Source organism: Pimephales promelas, chromosome 23, assembly GCF_988280905.1.
Source record: "Pimephales promelas chromosome 23, fPimPro1.hap1.1, whole genome shotgun sequence".
In the NCBI taxonomy this organism is placed as follows: domain Eukaryota; kingdom Metazoa; phylum Chordata; class Actinopteri; order Cypriniformes; family Leuciscidae; genus Pimephales; species Pimephales promelas.
Genome location: NC_142791.1, coordinates 25,078,514 through 25,103,340, shown reverse-complemented (window position 1 = coordinate 25,103,340; position 24,827 = coordinate 25,078,514). Strand labels below are relative to the sequence as shown.

Here is a 24,827-nt window from a genome sequence, read left to right as displayed (position 1 = left end):
GGCATCTCCTTTCTTCTAGCTCTTTAATTGATTCTATTGCAATAAAGGACAACATACTTCACAATTATGACTAAGAGTCCACGACACTCTGGTGGCAACTTAGTTTTATCATAAAGCGCACCACACCGGCAAGCATAAGCAGCCACACAGTCATGATTAAATTGAACACCTCAATGCCTCCAAACCAGCTTTCGGCAATGATGAACGACCTGGAAATAAAGATAACATAGCAGGGGATGTCAGTCTTTCTGACCTGAGATCAGATAGGAAAACCCTCCTGATATGCTTAGTGCAGCCACTGAGTGTTCAGACGTGATTGGCAGGCGGATTCTGAGCCAACAAACCACCGGTGTAACTCGGTCCTGAATATAATTGCCTTGGCAAAATGAACAGCTCAGGCTTAATGTGAAAAAAACTGCCGCTGCTCTATTCTGTTAATTCACTGACCGCCCCATTTGTCATCTGTACTAGTAACAGTCACATTTCTGTGCCTATTACTATTACAAATAGGTAAACAACGCCAGAGGGTCAAAAAAGAAATAGTATTACCCCATATAAGAGTGTTAAATAAAGGATCTAAACAGGTTTTACAGCCTGATGCAACACAAGAAATCTCAAAAAGAGCTTTTAATTCTCTTAGTTCTCTAGAAAAAAAAAAAAACATTTGAAGAACCTATGAAACCCCAAGACCGTTTCAACCTCCAAAGAACCAAAGAGCATCTCAAAAACTTTAAACAGTGGAAGATAATTACATTGTTTAACCCACACACTGTATTGAAAACCCTGTTCCCAGTCAAACATGTCTGGTCTTTTAAGTTTTTCAATTGCTTGTTATGCTATGTTATGGCCAAATACTGAATTCAATCTTTTTATCAACTTGTTTTCTTTCATTTAGGTTGTGTATTTCTTGAGTAACTGCTTGATCATAGCACCACAATTGAGACTTGGTGCCATTTTGTACAGAATAAAAGCATTTCAAAACAAACTCCCTGGTTGAACCATAAAGCACACTAGTGTGGAAACTTTTTTTTCCTATATTTTATTGAAGATTGACAAAATTATCCACAAACAATGCTCAGATCAATGAGGCCAATATGATAAACCTGCTAACTGTCACCTCCCTTTTTTGAATAGACATGGAAATGCACATTTCGAACTTGAATGGTTGTAATTCAAGAATGCTTTGGAATATAGACGTAAGATAGGTCTCATTTTAAAGAAGACATTTGGCAGATTTTTTGTCGAAGTGAAATAAATTAAGAAAGTGAAAAAAAGTTATTCATAAAATTATTAATATTTTATATAAAACATATATTTTCAAAACCTGGGCTACTCTAAAACTGCAGAAAAAACTGAACAAGTTGTGTTTAAAATTTTAGGTTGATATCTCAAAAAATGAGCTTTCTGTGAGATTTTGTTTGGGCGCAGTACCAAACTTTTTCACTAGGGCACAACCAGACTCCATTACTGACCATATAAGGGCGCCTCCATTTCCATACCTGTTTTGAGTGATATGAACCATTATTTTGAAAAATTTTCATACAATTTATGAAGTAGAGATCCTACTCAGAAGTAGTTTGGGAAGTTTGGCAGATTTTGATATGAATTCAACCTCTAAGAAACACATACAAAGACAAGCATACGCGTTATACCTTATTGCCTCATCACAAATGGTGAATTTATTATTTTTTTGATAATATTTAAACATTTTCAGAATTTTTTTTCTAAAATACTTGAATTGATGCAATCTTTTGAACACTTGGCATGAAAACAAACTGAGGTTTCCAACCTTTTCTTCGTGATTTTTCATGTTCATGTTGCGATTTCAAAATAAAGGTATGAATACGCTTTATGAGTATGGAAATATACTTGTGCAAATTAACGGCTCCTGTGTACTTTATTTTGATATATAGTTTGTCAATAAAGGTCTTTTCTAAGATATTGTTTTAAAAATATAATCGCAAGCGTCCCACCTATGGGACGTGACAGTTTAACCCCTTAGCTGTCACCCCCCTTTTTGAGAATGGGGGTTAAAATGCACTATTCAAACTTAAATGGTTGTAATTTAAGAATGCTTTGGAATATATACCCAAGTTTGGTCTTGTTTTAAAGAAAACACTCAGCAGAATATTTCTGAAGTGAAAACAAGAAAAAGTTATGGAAGTTTAAATTTACAGTAAATTAAATATACTGTACTATATATTTTTTATTTTATATAAAATATATATTTTATAAAATATTTTTTACTCTAAAAAATAATATTTTTAGAGTAAAATATTTATAAAATAAATAAAATATTTTTTACTCTTTTTCTATAAAATCAAAGCCATACATCTTATCAAGTTATGTTCCAAATTTGAAGTTGATATCACAAAAATTGAAGTTCCCATGAGATTTTGTTTAGGCGTAGTACCAAAAATAGCCACCGGGTGCCATTGAATTCCATTGAATTTAGTTGTATACATTCTGCCTTAACAAATGAATACATTTCTGTCCAAATATCAATTCTGTCACAAAATTTGGAACCTTGAGACTCTGACCTTTCTGACAATATCAGTTTTGTCAAGATTAGAAAAGGTTTTGATCATAAATTATGAAATATAATGATGCCCAAAAGGGGAGGAGCTTGATAAAACAAGTACCGTTTCTATGGTAACGCAACTTTCAATTATAAAACAGTTTTCACACAAAGAATTCTGAGTTTATAAACGTTCAAATGATACCTAATTTATGATAACTACTAAATATGTGATATAATAAAAAAAGGCGATAAAAATAATATTATATTTTAGAGGATAATAAATATAAATATTATCATTTTTAGAGGATAATATTGAACTATATATTTTTTTTATTTATTGAAAAATACTAGATCATGTTTATTATGAACTTTTAGCATAAAAACAGAAGTTTCAATGATTAAAAGTGGGTTCATCAACTTTTTGTGACAAAGGTCAAAACTCCTGTTATGATGCAGATTTTTTGAGGTGCACTCTTGTCATAAATTCATCAATTACTCTTCCTACATAATTTTTAACACAAAACAGGGGTAGAATATCTATTTAGAAGTCTTAGACGTTTCCAACAATATATAATTTGTCATAAGGATTTAATAGAAATATAGTGAAGTAAAGTTAGGCGTCCCGGTACCGGGACGGTGACAGTTAAGGGGTTAATCAGTTTAAGGGGTTTAATCAGTCCTGAAAATAAATACAAAACATGTCCTATCTAACTAATATAGCATAATAACACATTTATAAGCTATTTTTTGTAGGCTGGTCATTTTTGAACGGGAACATCACTAGTGTGGGGATCGTTGGATCTCGAAAAATAAGTGGGAAGTATTTAAACTCTATGTGTGAGTGAACTCAATGAGTTTTAGTCCAATGCGATAACATTAACTAACATTTCTAACAAAATACCTGAACACAACATGAAGGTTAAATATATGTACATGACAAAATTTGCATGCTATTTACTGTACAGAACAAGAACAATTTTTAAAACCACAATGAAACACCAACAGCTATTTTTTAATCTCCAAAGAAACAAACAACTAAAGAGCCCCAAACAGCCCACATTGCTTTGCTGCAAAGAGCCATTAAAGTCCCTTCATACTTCAGTGTGTACTCCAATATGAAACTGCACAACCGAGCCCCTGAGTCTATTCACAAAATCGAGATATAATAATATCCCGCTAAATTTACCTTGGAGGTTAAAAGAAGAATGGAAGAAATGACGCTTCTGTTGATGGCTCTTTAGGGCACAAGGACTTAAAAATGAAGTGTGAAAGTGGGTCATTGGATGTAAACAGCCCTGTGTGGACTCCAAAAGCACATGTTGTTTTTGCTCAGTGGTTTATGTTCAGCCCATTTCGACCAGAGAACCCAGCTGGGTCCGACGGGGCTTTGATTTTGTCCTGATTCTGAGTCTCATATGGACATGAGCAGGATATTTCAGGCTTGTGCTTTATGGAGCGCACAGTGCTTTCCATCCAGAAAAGATCAAACAAAAAAGTGACCAGTTCACACTGTCAGACCAAATCCAATTACTTATGTATCCAATTGGAATCCGATCTAAAATTATTGACTGTCCACTTTGTGTATCGCAACTGTTCAGATCCAATTTGATTCCAGAATGTCCGCATTGGCTTCTATGGCAATGACGTGGCGTTGGTAGGTATATGCCAAAAACAACAACAACAACAACAACAGGAGGGGTTTGCGATACAGATTACTTATTGTCTTATTTACAACACGACGATGTGTAGCACCAGGGCAGCAGGAGCAGTGGCTATGAGTTCAAAAAATTTCGATACTGGTTCCTGAACGATACTTTTTTGATACCAATTTTATGAAATCGGTGTTAACAAGATTGCATATTACCTAAAAAAAGTACTTTTTTACAGACTCAAAGATATGCCTCATGCACACATAAAGTGCACACATAAAGCTTGCCACAAAGCACTGTCAAAAGGAGACATAAATAATAAACCAGTGTTTTCTGAGTCAGTGTTGGCTGCATAGATGAAGTTGACGATGTTGACTGGTCATCTCTGCAGTGTAGTGAACACGCTCCTATAGGGAGAAATGGACCTTTCATTTGAATTACATAATCAGAGAGAATTTGTTTTCAATTTGAATTAGTTTGTTTTAAAAGTAGACATTTCAAGCTTTCTATATGGCTGTTTCTCATGTCTGTGAGGCCACCCTTAAAAATATTCTTGTTTGCCGTAACCCGACCGACCCTGTCAATTTAGGGCCGACCCAATTTTTTATTTTTTTTCCCTTTTAGTCCGACCGACTTGCCGGTTGTAACTTGCGTTCAGACCGACCGATTTTTTTTTTTTTTTTACTCTTCAAACGACTAATTCAAATTCCATAAAATGATATTTTAGTTAGTATTGTGAAAGTTGCTTATGTCTACAAACGTAGGCTACGTTCTTTCTTTTAAATAAAAACCCGTGGCGTCATAGTCATCTGATTATGTTTACACGATTGGTTTACCCGTGTCACACTGTCTATAAGGCTTATACGTTCGCTTCGTTTCATTCAGTGTTCCCGCTTGGTAAACCCGGTATTAAATGGGCTGAATATCATCCATTTCTATATATAATAACAATATTAAACAATTTGTCTGATGCAATTTTGCTATTCCCAGTCCAGAAGAGAGAGAGCGATCTCTCACCCGGAGCCACAGCGCGCACAACACGACAGCCCTGCTTAATGAGTGACAATGAGGACAGAACGTGGTTACCTACACTTTAGATCTGGGATATTATTCTAATTGTATTTTAGATTTCCGCTTTCAAAGATTATAAAAAGATATTTGAGATGAAACCATTACAGACGCATTCTGTCTATAGCGCAACTTCCTTCCCTTCACAGCGTTGCGCTGTCATTTCTTCCTAAAACCCAAACGTACCGTCAGAATCAGCACGATCGGTAATTGTTGTAAAATGCAGTCTGTACTGTTGCTAAACTGCGTACGGGTTCAATCATTAAAAGAGCTATTAAAAGCACAAAAGTCTGCGCAAGAGACGCTGTTCACAAGGTGATGCGTGCTCCGAAATGCACTGCAACGGGACAAGAAAAGTAGGCTATAGCCTCATTTTGGGCTTCATGTGCGCAGCTAAACTATCAAATATACATAAAATCTAAAATGACCTGCTCTGAGATTCATTTAAACACAGTTTATGTCTTAAATGGATGTGAATAGTTGGGAGGATATGGTGGTGCATCAGTCATCTAGATCCGCACTCGGTCTTAAAGGGGCAGTAGTCTAATAAACATGTGACGATTGAGCCAGTAATGGGAATCAAACACAACAAAAGGCAGAGAAAAATCACTCGCAGCTCTTGAATTATTAACTTAAACTTTAATAAGCATTAATCTAACTATGATAAACCATGCATTTTACATTTGATTTACTAAATTAAATTTCTTTTCAGACAGCGCAACAGACTTAACTGAAAAGTAGCTAATTTTAGACCTTTCTGAAATTAAAGCACTGTGTATATAGGCTCATTTGTATCTTTGTTTAATTGTATTCTTTGTTTCACCATGTGTTTGTTTTTGCTTATATCTCATGTATTTGGGGAAAAAAAAAGCCTGCACACTGCTGCATAACAAATACAGTAGATATTTATTCATTTTGTGACTGGCCTAAAAACGTAACCGGTTGTAGGTTGCAATAACACCTAGTGGTGGATGCACAGTTTGAAGACCCAGTCAGTGACGTCACAGTATGCAATTAAAAAAAAAAAAAAAAAAAAATTCATGATCACCATGACCAAAATTTTACTTTTTTTTTTACACTGAATCCTGGAAAAAAAAAATAGACCTACCTACCGACCCTTTTTAAAAAAAAAATTGCTGTTACTGCAAACCAAAATATTTTTAAGGATGGCCTGAGGCAAGTATCCTATACTATATCCTATATTTCGGTTCATTTGTGACGCACTTGCAGTCGATGGCAGAGTAACCTTCTCCTCTAACTGTACGTTCACACTGCCGCCGACTTGAGCGTCAAAAAAGCTCTGGCCGCCCTATCAAGGACGCTTGTCAAAAAGTACGGGGAAGCTTGTTGACGCTTTGAACACTCTGACGTTGCAGGGAGAATAGACGTGTCACAACATGAAATGTACTAAACAGAAAAAATAAACAAGCAATATGTTGATGAATCCTTTTTTAATGACAGCGTTTTTATAACCGTTTTGGTCACATTTGGTCAGGGAAAAAATAGCTAGCTATTATTATTATTATTATTATTGCGGTCAAATCACAGTGTCACAGTGAGCAAATTAATTGCATTCCCGCTTTACAACGAGCGTTTGTAAATATTTCAAATAAAATGCGCGCCCATTGGGTCCTTATAAGCAAACGCCATGTCATAAATGATACGAAACCAGTAGGAAACACAGCAGCGGCAATTATTAGCTTCTCTTCCATTTACTCAGAGCTAATATTTTGGTAGGAACAAAAGTTTACATTCATGTTTCTCCGGAATCAGCCAGCGTGAAGGACGTCTATATTCCGATTGGTTGTTGGCGTCTTGCCGCTGAACCGCTTCACAGCTCATTACCATAAAGTTGAGCTTCTTTCAACTTTCTGATTGACGCTCAAAACGCTTGAAACGGCCAAAACACGACGCTGATGGATTTGACGCTCCTTGCAGCAGAGAAAAGCCAGCTTCCATTGAAAATTAATGACTTCCGGCCACTTTGGAAGCTCAAGTCGGCGGCGGTGTGAACATACAGTTAGGGTGCTTTCACAACAACCTCATATAGTTTGGTTGAATCGCACTACAGTTCCTTGTTCCTCTCTAGAGCGGAGCGGTTTGTGGTGAGAACGTGATCGGACCATGAACAGACCCAACTGCCAAAGAACTGCACATTTTTGGACAAAACCAGCTACCGTAGTCAGCCCAGCTGTGCATTATGGGATTGAGGACTAATGTTTGTTGACAGTTTGCACAGACGAACTTGGAGTTGTGAGGTGTGGACCCTCAAAGAAATTTGGTCTGATTAGGTTCCGACTTTCATAAACTCGAAATCTTCAATTTGTTTAGCAAACAGCTCGGGGAAAGCGGGTTTAATAGATCTGTGAAATTTCCCGCACGTTAAATCTGACCAATTGAAGTGCAGTTATGGAAATGCGTTCAAGACACATCTGGCCAACGAGGGATGTGGACGTTGTCACGTGACAGCATTTTTGTTAGTTTCATCAACTGATTCGGACCAGAGCAATCAGTGTGGTGAAGGATCCAAAACGCCTGACAAATGCTACAAAGTATCATTTTTCTTGGTCCGGACCAAATGAAGCAAACAACAGATGTGAAAGCACCCTTAAGTTTATTCCGTGCCGTCAGGTGATTCAACAGATTTGTCGTGTTGCCGGTCTTGGCAGCAATGATCTTGCCCCAAATATTGCATCATGCACTGTTGGCATCGAGCCTGAAGAAATGTAGACACTCCTTTTATCTTTTCCACATCTTTTCATCTATGGGGGGTTGGGATGCTTACACACTACGCAGAGCAGGGCCACTGTCCTGCAGAGTTTATTTCCAACACTAATCAAACACACCTGAATCAGCTCATCAAGCTCTCCAGGATCGCTTGAAAATACAAAGGCAGGTGTCCTGAAGCAAGCTGGAACTAAACTGCAGGACAGTGGCCCTCCAGGAGCAGGATTGAAGACATGTCTTCATGCGAGATGGGCGTAACTGGCGTAAACTAGTGTTTTTGACTAGTGTCAAGTGGTGAAGTAGTGTAGTGTTTTTATCGAAATTTGGTACCGAACTACAAAATTTTTGATATCCGATGGTATCGAGACAATTCGGACAGTACCTAAAAAGTATCTAACTCAGGCCACCCTTAAAAATATTCTTGTTTGCCGTAACCCGACCGACCCTGTCAATTTAGGGCCGACCCAATTTTTTATTTTTATTTTCCTTTTAGTCCGACCGACTTGCCGGTTGTAACCTGCGTTCAGACCGACCAATTTTTTTTTTTTTACTCTTCAAACTAGTGCTGGGGTAAACGATTATTAACTAAACGATTAGTTGGGCGATTATTTTATCGATTAGTCGACTAATCGGACAACTAATATAAAGAATATTTTTTCTGCTGCTCAATTAATAAAAAAAAAAACAATATCTCAAATAAATACTAGCATACTGAATCAAGATACTATAAGCTGGCTAACGTTAGTCTAATGTTATGTATTTGAACACCATCATTATAACTCTACAACCGCCAAAACCGTGTCATTAAAATATTTTTACAAACATTTTTTTTATCAGAGAGAATGTTTAAATATTAATATCAGCTGAGGAGGGAAACGGAGGCGGAGTTAGTGGTGCGATCGGAGGCTGCTACTACTGGAGATGAATCGGGAGAGGTTTCTGCACCTACTGATCAGAACGCGTGCTGACACGGAGTAAAGCCTTGTTTATACTCGACACGTCCGCACGAGCGCGAATGTGCGCACGGCAAAAATGAGGCGTTGGGTGCGGGAGACCAGGAAGACTCTGGCTGGCTGTGTGTACGCCTTTTTTTTTTTTGTAACAGCGCGCCCGGCGCCACGTCCGGGTACGACTTCAAGCCGAATCTGCCCGAGCTAGTACGTCTCACCACACCGGCACCCAGTTTGCTCGTCTAAATTGCAAAGTTTTTTTTCTTAAGGGTTTGTTTACTGTGTGTGATTCATTTAATGGATAGCACATTCACTTCTAGTTGTCTTCGTCCTCTATTCTGCAATGTTTCGGTCTCCCACGTGTGTGTGGCAAGCTGTACCGCCGGGAACATGCAAAAAATAAATAAATAAAGAAGCGTCAACGCAAAAATATGACGTAGACGCAATTTTGACGTCGAATCATCGACGTCATTGACGCGTCGCTACAGCACTACTTCAAACGACTAATTCAAATTCAATAAAATAATATTAATTATATTTTAGTTAGTATTGTGAAAGTTGCTTGTGTCTACATAGCCTACAAACGTAGGCTACGTTCTTTCTTAAATAAAAACCCGTGGTGTCATAGTCATCCGATTATGTTTACACCATTGGTTTAACGTTACGCGTGTCACCATATGGCTTGTACGTTCGCTCGTTCAGTGTTCCCGCTTGGTACCCGCTATTAAAAGGGCAACGGGGCTGAATATCAACAATTTCTAAATATAATAAAAATATTAAACAATTTGTCTGTGATGCAATTTTGCTATTCGCAGTCCAGAAGAGAGAGTGATCTCTCACTCTGAGCCACAGCGCGCACAGAACGACAGCCCTGCTAAATGAGTGACAATGAGGACAGAACGTGGTTAGATCTGGGATATTATTCTAGTTGTATTTTAGATTTCCTCTTTCAAAGATTATAAAAAGAAGATATTTGAGATGAAACCATTACAGACGCATTCTGTCTAGCGCAACTTCCTCCCCTTTACAGCGTTGCGCTGTCATTTCTTCCTAAAACCCAAATTTACCGTCAGAATCAGCACGATCGGTAATTGTTGAAAAATGCAGTCTGTACTGTTGCTAAACTGCGGATGCATTCAATCATTAAAAGAGCTATTAAAAGCACAAAAGTCTGCGCAAGAGACGCTGTTCACGACGCGTGCTCCGAAATGCACTAAAACGAGACAAGAAAAGTAGGCTATAGCCTCATTTTGGGCTTCATGTGCGCATCTTAACCATCAAATATACATAAAATACAAAATGACCTGCTCTGAGATTCATTTAAACGCAGTTTATGTCTTAATTGGACGTAAATAGTTGGGAGAAAATTATGGTGCATCAGTCATCTATTACAGTAGAGTTCTGCATTCGGTCTTAAAGGGGCAGTAGTCTAATAAACATGTGACGATTGAGCCAATGCGAATCAAACAACAAAAGGCAGATAAAAATCACTCACAGCTCTTGAAGCTCTTTAATAAGCATTAATCTAACTATGATAAACTATGCAGTGTCATTTTACATTTGATTACTAGCTAAATTAAATTTCTTTTCAGAGAGAGCGACAGACTTAACTGAAAAGTAGCTAATTTTAGACCTTCCTGAAATTAAAGCACTGTGTATATAGGCTAATTTGTATCTCTGTTTAATTGTATTATTTGTTTGACCATGTGTTTGTATTTGTTTTTGCTTATCTCATGTATATATGCATAACAAATAGATATTTTATACATTTTGTGACTGGCCTAAAATGCAACCGGTCGTATTTTGCATTAACACCTACCGGTGGATGCACAGTTTGAAGACCCAGTCAGTGACGTCACAATTTGCATTTTTTTTTTTTATATTCACAATCACCATCACCAAAATTGTACCTTTTTTTTTTTACACTGAATATTGAAAAAAAAAAATATATAGACCTACCTACCGACCCTTTTTTTTTAAAAAAAATTGCTGTTACTGCAAACCAAAATATTTTTAAGGATGGCCTCAATACCCAGCTCTAGGTATCAGCGGCTTTATTCCGCGCTGATTTGAATTTGAATAGGATTACAAACCACATATGAATGCAGCTAAAAACCGATTTGTAAAAAATCACTTTCGATGTGATTTTATCGCTGTTCACACGTGCTAAATATGATCGAATTTCAATCAGATATGCACAAAAATCAATCTGACCGAGGCTTTAGTGACCAGATACACAATTTTCACCTGCTGGATGATAAAAATCACACAGACGCACAATAAACGAGGAGCACACAAATTCCAGAAGATCACAGAAACTTGAGAGAGAACTCGACCTAGCAACCACATAGCAACATGCTGAAAAATAAAACAATTAGCAACAGTTCCACAGCATCAGTTTCTTCAAAAAAGTGAATAAAACGATATCACAAGGCAAATATGAAATTGTACAGTATCGTAGAGACACAAAGTATAAATATGTAAATAAAAATCCTAAAAACATAAAAATGCAGTTCAATATTGAGTTATCCTCATGTTAAAGGATTAGTTCACTTTTGAAAAAACTTTTGCTGATAATTTACTCACCCCCATGTCATCCAAGATGTCCATGTCTTTCTTTCCTCAGTCGAAAAGAAATTTAGGTTTTTGATGAAAACATTCCAGGATTTTTCTCCATATAATGGACTTCAATGGGAACCGGATGGTTCAAGGTCCAAAAGACGGTTAATAACAGTTTCAGATGCAGCTTCAAATGTCTTTAAACGACACCAGATGATGAATAAGGGTCTTATCATGCGAAACGATCGGTTATTTCAAAACTTATTCCAAAAATGTAACTTTTCTAAGGACAAATGCTAGCCTTTCTCCATTCTGTGAGGCGCGTTTGCAACGTCACGTAGTAATTACGTTCAAAAGGTCACGGGCGACATAGCCGAAAGTACAGAGTCAGTGTTTACAAGTTGAACGCATAGGTTGAACGTGAAAACTAACTCAAACACCGTTTACAAAAAAAGGAATTAAAAGGTAAAAAAACGATGTTGGACGATTTTGATTCTGTACTTCCGGCTATGTCGCCCGTGACCTTTTGAACGTAATTATGTATTACGTGACGTTGCAAACGCGCCTCACAGTATATTACAAGGCTAGCATTTGTCCTTAGAAAAGTTACATTTTTGGAATAAGTTTTGAAATAACCGATCGTTTCGCATGATAAGACCCTTATTCATCGTCTGGTGTCGTTTAAAGACATTTGAAGCTGCATCTGAAACAGTTATTAACCGTCTTTTGATACTTGAACCGTCCGGTTCCCATTGAAGTCCATTATATGGAGAAAAATCCTGGAATGTTTTCATCAAAAACCTAAATTTCTTTTCGACTGAGGAAAGAAAGACATGGACATCTTGGATGACATGGGGGTGAGTAAATTATCAGCAAAAGTTTTTTCAAAAGTGAACTAATCCTTTAATGTAATATAAATTAAATTCGACAACACTATTTATTTTTTAAGCATCTTTTTATGTGTGACTAATCATGGAATAATCCAGCCCGATCTCATGAAAGTTCGTGTCTATGGCACGAATGTAATTTCTCGTGGCATTTATACGCCAAAAACAGTTTTTGCGTGTATTTGGCACGCGATTTTCGCGTACATATGATACGCACTTTTTTGCGTATAATACGCACGAACTCCCCACCCCCCTCCCCCCTAAACCTAACCCAGGGTTTTTTAGTGCGTACCATATACACGAAAAAAACACTTTTGGCGTATAAATGCCACGAGAAATGACACTCGTGGTATAGATACGCATCTTCATGAGACTGTGTTGAATAATCACATGCAATGAATGGAATGTAAATAGAATGTAATGAGTACCATACTGAATTGGAAGATGAGTACCAGATTTTGATGTATATATTTACGCTGATTCTGTGTTCAGACTTACAGACACAATAAAATTTCACAGTAAAACTGACGAGTTGTGAAAAATATGATACACCAGCGTTTTGCCAGATGAGCTATGCATCATCTTTTCACTCTTTTAATTCATTTTACAACTGTTTTAATTTCCCTTGCTTTTCTTCTGTGATTATTTTAATTCCTTTCTTTGTAAAGTACTTTGAATTGCCTTGCCTTGATGAGGAAGAAGCACATTCCAAAACCTGGAGGGGTTCTTGCCTTAGCAACCACAGCAAAATGCTAAAAAGCAGTAACAGCAACACCCTGGCAACGACCTTAGCATCACATTTTCACTAAAAACATCTATATCACCAACAAAAATGTACCAAGAATATACCATGTTTTTAGAGTACTGATATTCTCTGAAGTATCTCGGAGTGGATATCATCACTGTGCCGTGATACAGCTCAAGTAATATGTATATTTTCTATCGCGCCTTTCTACAAACTCAAGGTCACTTTACAATAGTAATGTCCAATGAACATGACAGCAGGTATAAATGACAAGTGATGAGATCTGAGGACAGAAAGAGAGGGAAGAATCGAAAATGATACCCAGGCTTTTAACATTGGTGGAAGGCTGGACTAGGAAACCAGCAATGCCAATATGGTCAACACAGAGACAGGATGTAAATTGAGGAGGGCCAACCAGAAGAAGATTTGTTTCGTGTAGCTTAGGAAATTACTGGTCATCCATGCATTTATTTCATCGATACAAGCCGAAATGGAGTTGGCAGAACTTCAACGTAAGGTATATGCCTGGCCTCCAGCATGCTGTCGTTTCAAACGCATCCTCAATCTGTGCAGAGAGAAGAGGAGAACCCAGCATCCATCACTTCAGATATTGTATCCTGAAGTGCTGTGTGTGGTGGAGAGCCAGGGGCTTACAAAGTTCATAACCATCTGTTTCAATTACAGCACATATGCATCTCGTTACGAGCACCCTCACACACATATAAAGCGTGATGTCACTGTCTGCTTCTGGAGCGACACACAGTGTGAGCGAACGTTTATGGTGGCGGGCATCACTCGGCATTAGACTGCATCAGTGTAATTCCCCATGATCCACTCTGGTAAGCTTATTCTGATGTATTCCTCCATTCCAGATTCAACATCCGTGACCAAATACAGCTGAAAGCCTCGAAATAAATGCTAACTCCCCGTGTGCACTGGAAACGCTGAAGTCAGACACTGACCGTCTGATGCAAAACTGCACAGAAACATGCAACCAAGCATAATTGGTTGACTTGCAACTCATACAGCTGTAGGACTAATCGAAATCTGAATCGTGATATGCATGGCTTATGAAATTGCAGAGCTTTCGATTTAATTACATAAATGAGAAGTCAGCTCCCTGCAGTTTACAGTCAAAATAAAAGTTGGGACATAATAATATTATATATTTTTTTAAATATTTAAATTATTTTTCTTTTTTATTTTACCGTGAAATATTAATATGATATGAAATAATATTTGCATATTTATTTAAAGAAAAATAGTTTCAATTGTTTTAAGTGCATTATGTATTCATTACTAGATTAATTAATAAGGTTAGTGCATGTTAGTAAATACATTAACTAATGTTAACTAATGAACCTTATTGTAAAGTGTTTCCATTAATAAATTATACATTCTTTAAATTATATTAATATAATTCATATATTATATTTATTTAATTTAATTCATATATTATATTTATGTAAAAATATATGAGAGTTATTATTATTCATATGAGAGTTCTTATTATCATTATTATTATTATTACTACTAATACTACTACAACTATTATTTTATAGCTATATTGATAATCACAAAATGATGGGAAAATTGTGCAGCCCTGGATCTTTTTTTTTATTGCACAGTGTTTTTATCAGGGGGGAAAACCTTGCAAATTGATTTTTCCCCCAAACTCATATTCATGTAAGTCTGGGTATGTACCAGTCACTGCATTTGCCAAACACTGGAGCTGGTCTTCACTGCAGAAAATGAAATCCAGGGGGAGGAGTTGGATCCAGAACCAACTCCTCCCACCTGACATCCTACCCATCTCCTCCACTTGATCCCTAACCCCACCCCCAATCCTACCCATCTCCACCCTTGATCACTAACCCCACCCCTAATCCTACCCATCTCCACCCCTGATCCTTGACCCAACCCCCAATCCTAACCATCTCCGCCCCCTGATCCCTAACCCCACCCCTAATCCTACCCATCTCTTCCCCCTGATCCCTAACCCCACCCCCAATCCTACCCATCTATGCCCCCTGATCCCTAACCCCACGCCCAATCCTAACCATCTCTGCCCCCTGATCCCTAACCCCACCCCCAATCCTACCCATCTCTGCCCCTGATCCCTAACCCCACCCCTAATCCTCACCATCTCCGCCCCTGATCCCTAACCCCACCCCCAATCCTACCCATCTCCACCCCTTGATCCCTAACCCCACGCCCAATCCTACCCATCTCCACCCCTTGATCCCTAACCCCACGCCCAATTATACCCATCTCCACCCTTGATCCCTAAACCCACCCCTAATCCAACCCATCTCCGCCCCCTGATCCCTAACCCCACCCCCAATCCTACCCATCTCTGCCCCCTGATCCCTAACCCCACCCCCAATCCTACCCATCTCCACCCCTTGATCCCTAACCCCACGCCCAATTATACCCATCTCCACCCTTGATCCCTAAACCCACCCCTAATCCAACCCATCTCCGCCCCCTGATCCCTAACCCCACCCCCAATCCTACCCATCTCTGCCCCCTGATCCCTAACCCCACCCCCAATCCTACCCATCTCCACCCCTTGATCCCTAACCCCACGCCCAATTATACCCATCTCCACCCTTGATCCCTAAACCCACCCCTAATCCAACCCATCTCCGCCCCCTGATCCCTAACCCCACCCCCAATCCTACCCATCTCTGCCCCCTGATCCCTAACCCCACCCCTAATCCAACCCATCTCCACCCCCTGATCCCTAACCCCACCCCTAATCCAACCCATCTCTGCCCCCTGATCCCTAACCCCACGCCCAATCCTAACCATCTCTGCCCCCTGATCCCTAACCCCACCCCCAATCCTACCCATCTCTGCCCCCTGATCCCTAACCCCACGCCCAATCCTAACCATCTCTGCCCCCTGATCCCTAACCCCACCCCTAATCCAACCCATCTCCACCCCCTGATCCCTAACCCCACCCCTAATCCAACCCATCTCCACCCCTGATCCCTAACCCCACCCCTAACCCTACCAATCTCCACCCCTTAGATCTGGATCCAACTCCACCCCCTGGATCTCGTGTACTGCAATGAAGTGATACTGAAACACTGCCAGGTTAACTAGCTATCCGTGAGACAACTGCGTAGGTCTTCCGAATGGACAGGAATTCTGTTTTCATAGTCTACACACTAGGGTGGTCAACAGTACTTCTGTACCAAGTCAATCCTTACATTTTTTAAATGTTTTAAAGGTGCATTGCGCAACTTTTCATGTTAAAAATAGCCGTTTTCTAACCCATACATGCTTAAACAATCGCCTGATGGGCTGAATGAGCCCTTCTTTGATCACTGCGATCGCCTCTATAACCCTGTACAGTGAAATATATAAGAGGGATTCGGGCTCGAATCTGAGACTGGGCGTGACGTCATGCGCGTTCACGCTCGCCTGGCTATGTCTGGCAGGTTCGTGTAGCTATTCGCCGCCGTTCTCCGTATCAGAGAAGACAACTCGAGCGACACAACTTTAGTCAACTTTCCACAAAAGTAGACGATGGATTCAAAGGGGCTGTTTACACCTGGTCACTTCATGTGTCTTCTGTGATCGGATAGCTATTCGATCGTGAAAAGACCAGGGTGTAAATGCCCTCCGAAACGCATTCGAGACGGATTTGAATTCGATCGCTCAAACCACTTGAGGACGTGGTCTGTGCCGTATTCCAGACGAAACTGGACAAGTGTAAATGCATCTGGTTGTTGAAACCAAGCTATATGTCATGATATTTTAGTCATATATGACGACGCGCATCACCTGAGCAGCTGAGCTGAGCCCCCCAATCTATCGCAAATCAAAGTGAATTAGTGAAAGTAAGTCGCAGACGCTTAACACTACCATCTTCATTAAAAGTAAAGAAATGAAATGATCTTACCAGTTCTGTTGCCGATCTCTCTTATTGCTGTCTTTGTTGATTTTGAAATTAGCCGATGATTAATAAAATCCAGCTCATATCTGTTGCTTTCGGTGACGTGCACTTCATTAAATCTGTATATGGCGCGGAAAGAGACCGGCTTGTAGCTCATTACAAACCCCAACGCAAACTCCACGTGAGACAGAAAATAAAACTTCTGTCTGTCCAGTGCCATGCGTCGGAATAAGACGAGAGTCAACATCGGGAAGCTTTCAACAAACGGAGAGATCTCCGGTCGGCTCTAGGGCTCAAACGGGTCATAGCCTATACAAAGTGATAACTGAACGTGTTTCCATAATAATTCAATCATAAGTGGATACAGTAAGCACAGGGAGATAGATGGAAACAAAAACCGAAGTTTTCTACTACCCCCGTTTCCCCCTCTCACACAAGTGTGTAATTTACTCGAATGCCTTTCCTTTCATATATTTTAAATGACTTGCAGATTTATTACTGTATTACCTCATTATGACTGTAACAAAAGATGTGTGCCGCACAGTGTGCGGCTGATGCTCCTTAGTTATGAACAGCTCGTGCAAACGTGCGTATGTGTGTGTGTGTTCCTCCATGAACGAGCACAGCTCTGGTTGCAGTTTCGCTTGTCGCCAGAGGGGGCGTAGTTCTGCAAAAACTCAGAGACTTGCGTTTAGCTCCTTTAAACAGTACGAGTCTTTCTGCAGTACGCACTATGTACACACTGCAAAGTTTGAGAGTGACAACCATATTAGAATGAGGGATTTAATCTGAAATTGTAATGTTTGACAGCAGATGGGACAAAAAAAATCTGATATGTCAAAATAGATCTGCGCGTTAAGTCTGAGGGTGTGTTCACACTTGTTGTACGGGTCACTTGGTTCGTTCGGTCCGGTCCGCTTAGCATTCACATTAGTATTTTTTAAAACCAAACATAAAGATACCGAACCTAAAGGCATAGGGATTTGTTCACAACCTGATTGGTCGGCTTTTATTATGTATATTTCGTGACAAGACTTACTAAGGATCCAAACAGTGCTGTGTTCTGGGATAAATGCGCTCTTTATGTGTGTAGTTATGATGGTATTTTGACCAGCTGAGAACTCGTGAAGAGCTTATAAAAATGTGTCCAAACTGTGTCAGGAATCATGAAAGAAATGTATGTACATTTAACACAGTCTCATCCCAAAAAGTCATATAACTGACGTTTTGGGACGTATTTTGACCATACGTCAATATCAGCCTTTTTAGGGCCCCCTTAAACGTCGGTAGATGGCGATCCCGGGCCGTCATACAACTGACGCTTTACCTTTAACGTCAGTTAGGTGACGGGTTAGGTTTAGGGTTAGGTTTAGGTATGGGGTAGAGTTAGGATCCCATAACCTCATCTACCGACGTTTAAGGGGGCCCTAAAAAGGCAAATATTGACGTATGGTCAAAAGACGTCCCAAAACGTCAGTTATATGACGTCTTGGGATGAGACCGGGTTGGTACATTTTTAGAAAAACTAATTTCTACATTAAACACAACAATACGCCATCGCATTCGCCACTCTCCTATGATTAAAGGCGACACTTGCGGTTTTCTTCCCACCGGAGCCATTTCAAAATGGCGGCTGCGTGAAATCAGCGTATAGACTTTTTTTGCACAGACTGACAATACTGTGAATTTATATAAATCAGTTTCAACACCGGTTTAGACTCTTTTCACAGACTGTGATGATGTGCCTTCACAGTAACATTGTATATCAAACAAAGTTTGTTTTTAGATTTTCATTTTTTTTATGTAGCGTAAATTTAAAAAAATGTACTTTGTCTTATATTATATTGGCATTAAATTACAGAATATGCAATGCAACGACTGAGGGAATGACTGCAAATTTGACATTCTCTTCTGACCAACATAATCAATTCTCTGTATTTTTTCCTCTTTTGTAAAGTCATAGAAATACTATCATTGACTAAATGGGAACGCAAAAATTATATTTGTTGTAGTTTCCGTTCACCATTCTTAAAGTTCACCCCTCTATCACAATTTCCGCTTCTGAGAACACCAGAAACGTGAAAAGGTTATAAATCCACCCCCATAGGACACTAAAAAAACAAATTGTTCACAGTCACAGTCGAATAGATTCTCCCTTTAGATTTAACATGAAAGTCTTACTAAAGCAAACAGTGAACATAGTCATGCTGAGGATGTGTACTTTGAAGAGTGTGTAATTTCTGTTGGTGCATGGCACTGTTATCTCTTCTACTCGGCAGTGCTGTTTCTAACTGTTTCTCCTAATCTCTGCCATCGCTTTAAAAAGATATCATTCTTTGTGTAGATTTCAAATGGGTCCAATAAGTTTGTGGTTTGCACCGAATCGAGCATATGATGCGCTCTGTGCTGTTGTGTCTCTTGCCTGGAGATGAAGAAAAAAGTAAATGTGTGAACAAATGACAGATTTTAGCCGCAGTTTTAGCATCTATTCATAATGTAGGGGGCGGAGCTTCAGATTCTAGTGAGCATTTGATTGGACGGAAAATCTGACGAGAAGCAGAAGTGCAGAGTGATGACATCAAAATCACTGATCCATATTGGTAGAAGTGAGATAGCCTGGTCCCACCAGACTCTCATACATTTCATTCACATACTATCCGAAAATAGAATTAGGACATCCCAAATCGTAGTATGTTGAAATGAGTGTTCCAAAGAGACCCGGACGGTCTACTATATCCAGTCAGAATCCAAAGCGGAGATCGATGCACACTCTAACGGCTGATATTGCCCACAACCCATCGATCGCGCATTGGACGAGGATTCAGTTAGAACTACAAACACGAGTGAAAAGTGTTAAAAAACTACAGACATGGAGGACGCGCGAGTCCGGCGGTTGCGTAGAGAGGTTTAGATAAAGGGGTTTGAGTGATTAATTATCAGTATCTAACCTGCCGAAAATGCATTTATTCAGTGTTGGCTACATTATATTGCATCTGCAGAAGCATTGTGAACTTTTGTAAAGATACGTTAGACATTAACATTTAAATGCATCATTATATTCAAATTTAACTGTGACGAGATGATTGACGGGGTAGTTTACGGTGACAGGATGCACACAACAGAGCTGTCCGTTAAAGATGACGCAGTATGTCCCAAAGCTTATCATGCAACACACACTTAAAAGTATGTCCTTTTTCTTCACAAAAAGAGTACATACTTTTAGGGCGTAGTATAAGTAGGCGAATTGGGATGCAGCGAGAGTCTGGCATCGCTCCATTGATAAGTGTTAAATTCCTTGTACTGTTGAAGTCTAAAACTATTGGATCTGCCATAAACAATCGCTAATGTTTGGTCTTGACTTATGACGACTCAAACTAGCACACGACATCAACGTCATCGTTCTCAACCACTCCCTTTGTTCGCTGATTCGCCCGGTAGAAAACTGACCGGAGAAAACCAAAGAATACACTACAATCCCAGACGTAGTATTGAGGGAAAATTAAAATTTAGCGGAAGTACGTAGGAGGGCGGAGCCAGGCTAGAAGTGAGAGACTGTAAGTTTTGAATACTTATATCTTCTTAAGTGCGACTTTTTTGTCATGGTTTTGGAGCACACTCACTAATAGATAAACTTAAGGTTAACATATTCATAATAACCCCCCCAAAACTTACATTTTGATTTCATGGGGACTTTAAATGTCAAAAAAGTTCTGATGTTCCAATCAGCTGTGATCAATACTAAATCCACTTGCATAAATACAATTGTACACGTTACAACCTTCAACATTTCTAGTCTACATCTAAGCTGGTTTGCGGGTTAAAGCGAATTTAGCTGGTTAGCAAGACTCACATCCTGACCACCAAAAAAAAAAAAGAAAATAGAAAAAAAAGAACTGCCAAACCATGACCAGGGAACCATCCTAGAATGTTTTTAAGATCGTTTTCCCATAATTTATGGGCGCGATCGAGTTTAGTGAGTCACAACCAGCCTCGCGCATCAGGTAAATCTAATTAGTCACGCTACCTTAAGCTCTAAACTCATTAGAAATTGGGCAATTATTAATAACGTTTCAATAAATAAATTTGCTAATATTTCAATATGGTATCAATGCGTTATAAACATTATTATGAATTATTCTGATATAGCCTAATTATGAATAGGCTAAGTTATCGGTCATACAGTATATGTGATGATAATGAATCCACTATCGGACTTGAGCGCATTAAACACAATGCAGCGCATCCGACGAGCTCCTCATTTACATGAACAGACAAAACTGCTCATTTTTTAGACTACTTGAAATAAAATCACACTACACATCTTTCTGATTATAAACTGAATCGTTCGATGCGTAAAGTCCCGTGACGTTATCTGTTGCATGAATCAATTATCTTCTCGAACAATTACATTATCATCGAAAAATAATGTAATAAACTATATCAACTAATATCATAAATCAACATCAGATGAATGAATAGTTTAACATCAGGTTGGCGCAAAGCAAAGTTCCTCCTCAACTTACTGCCGTTATTCCAGTCAGCGCATGAGCCTCTCTCGCGCACACAAATCCGAAAGAAAAGTCATTTTAAACCTCAGATTACTCTAAATAATATGAATAATGAGACACTCACCTTTACTAATAGAGCCTGTGATGAAGTGAAATATTAGATATAGCAGTAAAATCATTCCAATAGTGTGTGAGCCCCGCAGATCCATGATGCTCGACTGATGCTGGACTGAGACTGACTGACTCTCTTTAGCGCGAGTCTCTGTGAACGAGCGTGATAGTCTGTGTGTGTGTGTGTGTGTGTGTGTGTGTGTGTGTGTGTGTGTGTGTGCGCGCGCTCTACTCTCAGTGGCTCTTTCACGCCATCCTGCTGCCGAAAACATCTGAATACAGTCTGCATGAAACACACACACACACGCGCGCGCGCGCGCGCGCAGACACACACTGTATGAAGCTGTTGCCTCTTGAAATGAATGTCATCAGGACATAAGAAAAATTAGCAATGCTGTCAGACGTCACTTGATATTCAAAATTATTGAACTTATTCAGAGCTCATGACTGAAATTTAAATGCGATTTTAAATTAAATTAAGTTATATAAATTGAGCCTATAGCAAACAGGATGCAGAACTGCATATATACGTATATATATATATATATATATATATATATATTGCATTTGTGTGTGGGTGTGTGTGTGTGTGTGAGTGAGTAGATTTAAATGCAAGAAAATCAACTGCTAAAAGTGCTTTAATTATTATATACATTATAAAAATACAATAGACATGTAATTTTCCAGTATTTCCAGAAAAAAATATTATATTAGCAATCAATGCCACACGCAGAAATTGTACTAAATATATACATATCTTTTTATATTTATTAATAAAACTTTCATTAAAAACATCTATTGTGTTTATATTATCTAATATTAAACAAAGTGGAGGACATTATGTGTTGCTGAATGACAAATAAAGGCTGTCTGTGTTAACTGTTTTGACAGTAGGTCTACTGAATTTCATTTATAACTTTTGAAATATGCTGAAATATATATATATATATATATATATATATATATATATATAATAAGATATTAAATAAATAATAAAATGCATAATTAGTCAAATGTAATGGTGTGATCATTACTATTTTGGCACAATGTTTGATTTCAAGTATATTCATCGTCATTCCAATTCATCAATTAATTCAAATTCACACTCATGAATTAAAACAAGTCACTTTTTAAATCCCGAGTCTTGTTTAACTTTGATATCTGGAGATACTTACAATAGGTTAGTGTATATGCAGGGTCAGGATGGTTTCCGGTGTCTCCTCTTCTAAACAGTGGTTGGTCTCTTTACATGCCGGTCAGACGCTCTCTTCCTGTAAGTGGGCAGTTCGTGGCTAGAATCAGCAGCAAAGTCTCACTAGGAGATATTCTTGTCACATCGATTAAAACTCTCTTTCATTATCAATATAAAGCCTCAATAATGAGGACAAAACGATTATCTCCAGCATGTGAGTATATGCAAACCTTAAATTAGTGGTGTGAATCACCATGCCAAGTTAACTCAGATGACCGTACTGTACCTGTTCCAGTAGTCTGATGCAGATGATCAAATGAGGCATGAATTTGTTCTATTTGTGACAACAAGGAGGAGTTGAGGAGCGAATCAACATCAGAACTCACACTGCTGCTGTGTATGAGGTGAAGCGTCTCATTACCCGCAGTACATCTGTGTGTGACAGAGAAATACTTCAAAACACACACACACACCATAGATGGTACATTTTATTACAATTTTAAAGGGATAGTTCACTTTGAAATTAATTTTTGGTATGTTTTAGCTTACCTCAAGGGCATCCAAGATATTGTGTAGGATTTTGTTTCCACAGTATTTTCAATTTTGTCATATAATGGAGCTCTATGGTCACCACCTCAAAGAGCATGCACAGAGAAGTCCAAATTAAAGATGATTTAATGACTCGTAAATGTAAGTACACATTGATGGCTTAAGACACGAAACGAGCGGTTTGTGTGAGAAAACGAACAGTATTTACAACCACAGCAAAATCCAACATCCAAGTGATCCGAGGGCGTGGGCACTTTGTGGCTGTGGTTACAAGTGATAAAAACAATATAAATACTGTTTGTTTTCTCACACAAACCGCTCGTTTCGTGTCTTACGCCATCAATGTGTACTTACATTTACGAGTCATTAAATCATCTTTAATTTGGACTTCTCTGTGCATGCTCTTTGAGGTGGTGACCATAGACCTGCATTATACTGTATGACTGACAGACAAGAACTGTTTGACCTAAAAATATCAAAATTGAAACTACTGCGGAAACAAAGACACCTACATCTTGGATGCCCTTGAGGTAAGATAAAACATACCAAAATTGAATTCAAAGTGAACTATGCCTTTTAGGAATAAAACATAAAAAGTTTCCTGGGCAACACAAAAGAGAAATCTTGAATTATGCAGCTCCTTTCCATACAACAGTTCAGCAACCACATCTCGCATGACAAGCTCCAGAAAGGGGTCACTGTGAAAGTATGTAATTGAAGCACGTGTGACTCATGCAGTATATCACAAGTCTTCAAAAAGAAGTAAATGTAAATGTTACACACTGAAAATGTTCCCCTCCTCCGAAGCATTGAAAATGTCATTGTTCGTCTTATCTAAAAGACAGCCAGTTATTGTATGAGTTCATAAAACGTGTTTCATGTCAAAGCTAATTAATTCAGATCTAAATTTACACCATACATGCTGATGAATTGTGAGTGCATTTATGTTCTACTAATAACTAATGCTGAACTAAATACAGAACATGTGAACTAGGGACTGTCGCAAACACTCAAAATAAAACCAATTTATTCTCCTGAATTATTCAGCTCTTCACAAAGGTTTGGATAACTGTTACTGGAATAAAAGCTTTTAGCCAGACAGCTATTGCGAAAACCTTGCTAGAGAGGTCACGAGTCACAGGTGGAGCGAATATCGTTGATCTTCTCCTAACAAGGCCACATGTTAGGCCACGTTTACACAAAGCCGGGTATTAAGCAAAACGAATATTTTCCCCCTCTCCGTTTTCAAAAATAACATCGTTCACACACCCGCATAAATACGGCATCGAGCGTCATCATAACTATGCCAAACCTATTGGCGGCAGTTAAGGATAAAAGCCATGGAGATAAAAGCCAATCAGAATCCTCAGAATCGACAAGAGCGAACCTAAAACGCCGTTTCTCCCAGTTCACACGACAACACATAACCAGCGTTTTCAGAAATCTCCACTTTG

General features: G+C 38.7%; 1 protein-coding gene and 1 long non-coding RNA gene across 3 annotated transcripts in view; one reads left to right on the top strand and one right to left on the bottom strand.

Annotated features, from left to right (window-relative positions):
- The window catches only part of LOC148969471 (uncharacterized), a 364,565-nt gene extending 359,582 nt beyond the window's left edge, over positions 1–4,983 (top strand). Inside the window, exon 2 of the long non-coding RNA XR_016149588.1 lies at positions 4,705–4,983. This is a non-coding gene — a long non-coding RNA (uncharacterized LOC148969471). The remainder of the gene's footprint in view (positions 1–4,704) is intronic.
- Positions 1–22,903, bottom strand: part of cntnap3 (contactin associated protein family member 3) — a 172,046-nt gene extending 149,143 nt beyond the window's left edge. Inside the window, exon 1 of one of the 2 annotated variants that reach the window (XM_089126433.1) lies at positions 22,808–22,903. Coding sequence is in view for 1 of the 2 variants with exons in the window: in XM_089126432.1 (XP_088982558.1) it covers positions 21,646–21,730 (85 nt within the window). In the remaining variant the exon portion in view is untranslated. Of the gene's footprint in view, positions 1–21,645; positions 21,774–22,807 lie in introns of those variants that run through there. The other variant, XM_089126432.1, reaches the window with a different exon arrangement.
- Between the last annotated feature and the right edge of the window lie 1,924 nt (positions 22,904–24,827).